Source organism: Opisthorchis viverrini (genome assembly GCF_000715545.1).
Source record: "Opisthorchis viverrini unplaced genomic scaffold opera_v5_1668, whole genome shotgun sequence".
Classification (NCBI taxonomy): Eukaryota; Metazoa; Platyhelminthes; class Trematoda; order Opisthorchiida; family Opisthorchiidae; genus Opisthorchis; species Opisthorchis viverrini.
The window spans coordinates 1-2,009 of NW_008753639.1; the positions used below are offsets into that span (position 1 = coordinate 1).

The following is a 2,009-nucleotide window of genomic DNA, read 5'->3' on the forward strand; positions in this document are numbered from 1 at the left end:
CAATTTCGTTGAATCAGTTACATCTGTATACACGAATCTCGTTTAGTTTTACACATTGGCTCAAATGGCCTCTTAAAAATTTAAGTGCACAGGTAATCAAAGCCGTTCGAAAAGTGAATAAGTTTTTGGTTGAGCAAATTCAGGAGAAATAAGAAATGTTCCACAACCTGATTGTCATATCAGTCGCATAGAACGTGCTTGCGTAACTCGCCGGCGCGCCACTGACCCAGCACACAAATAGACGTGACAAGTACCGTTTTATGAAAAAAGTTCAAATATGTGGCTCCAAGCTGATAATGAGGTTTGAACTGATTGATTCGCACCCATGGTTGGGAGGCATTAGTTCACAAAGCGGCTGATGTATTCTCGAAAATCATCTTGTCATTCGGACCGCAATTTAAGAGTCCATGACACTTGACTTGGAAAGGTCACAAAAGGCCAAAGGTAGAGTGAAATAATAAAGTAAATATAAAAAAGGTGCAATACTTGAATCAGTTTTACTGCCCTTCACCACTGTCTGTGGAATCAATTAGTTACTATGTTAATAGCACATGCAAGGAGATGCTGAACAACAAGGTACAAAGATCCTAAACACCCAGTTTGACCGTAGCAGTTCTCATCGTTTTGTTGTCATACCGGTGCCTGTCCTCTGCAATGCTATATCAGTAAAGACTCTTTTGGTAAGCCGCCATTGCAATTTATGTCTCATCCACTCATTCTGACCAGATGAACCTTATTTTCTGTTCAAGTGATTGGGTTCCGATATGAACTGCTCGCTTACGTACCACTTTGTTGGGACCCGGCCGGCTTCAGCAATCCTCCGAAGGCATTGGTTGAATGTCCGTATGTACTTTTAGGAAATGAGGGGATCAAACATTGACCATCATTCTTCATGGTCCTATTCTGCTCTTTGGACGGGTGATTTAAATATTCAGGCTGCTTTACTTTAGGTGTTTCTGTAAGTTTGTAAGCTAAGAATGAAGTGAAAGTAATTGCTTGCCTGAAGTTGTTTTACTGAAAAACTTCACAAGTTGAAGAAAATATACTGTTTACTCAGTAAAGCTAACTTTACATGACATCAAATAATGCAAGACTTCTTAGCCGTGCATATGTGTGGTTTTTGTTGAATAATTCAAAAACCATCTTTGTCCAAGTTTCTTACCTCTATCCGGAGATTGCATTTATTTTTAGGGCGTGATGTTGGTTCATTAGTTTTCCTCAAAAGCTCTGACTGATTTATCTTAGTAGTGGGACACTCACAAACAAGCAATCAAGCAATTGAGACTTGTTCAAGGAAGCAAGTACTCGAAGTTTTCTACTATTAAATTGATGAATGTGTGCTACATCACACAGTGATTCACTGAGTGTTAGAGGTATTTTTCAGGAGACAGGAGGGGCAACACCGAGTGAAAGATAAAAAGCTCGGCTTTTGACATTTACCACTCACCATACCTTTCGAAGCGATTAAGGCAGAAATTAGGATGTTTTTAGTCCAACGCTTCTCTCAGATCAGCTAACCAAAAGTTTCAATAAGTTACCCGTCTCGTTAATGGTAGAAAGTCTTGACTTTTTTCCATGAAACATGTTCTGTTTAGCAAAATCATGTGACTGAGAACCATTCATTGAGCCCATCAAAATTTGAGCTCGTTCACGTTTTGCTTGCAGTAAAGTCCTATAACAATATGAACGGTAGGTTCAGTTAACAATGTCGTGCTATGGCTGTATGAGAATGTATTGCTACAAGGATTAAACTTAGATCTTCTTAGTTTAGGTAAGAAACTACTTGAACGCATCTGCTACCACCAGATTAGTGTGAATTCGCTTAGAAAGGATTATGGTTTGACTGATCAAAAGCGGTTATAATACAGAAACGGTACACCTTAAGATGCACATTACGGAAAATTTTATTAAATTTAGATTTATTCAGGACTATTCAGTAACAAACACGATTAAAAATATAAGTTAGGACACTTTGAAGTATACCGGCAGGTATTGTTAGTTTCAAACTA

At 38.4% G+C, this 2,009-nt stretch overlaps 1 protein-coding gene across 1 annotated transcript; it reads right to left on the bottom strand.

Moving 5' to 3' along the window:
• Window positions 1–785: 785 nt before the first annotated feature.
• On the bottom strand, window positions 786–894 carry T265_15883 (hypothetical protein; the record flags this gene model as incomplete). The annotated part of the gene is made up of 1 exon (XM_009179290.1): window positions 786–894. A coding segment is annotated over one exon (108 nt), but the record flags the coding sequence as incomplete, so codon positions are not given.
• Between the last annotated feature and the right edge of the window lie 1,115 nt (window positions 895–2,009).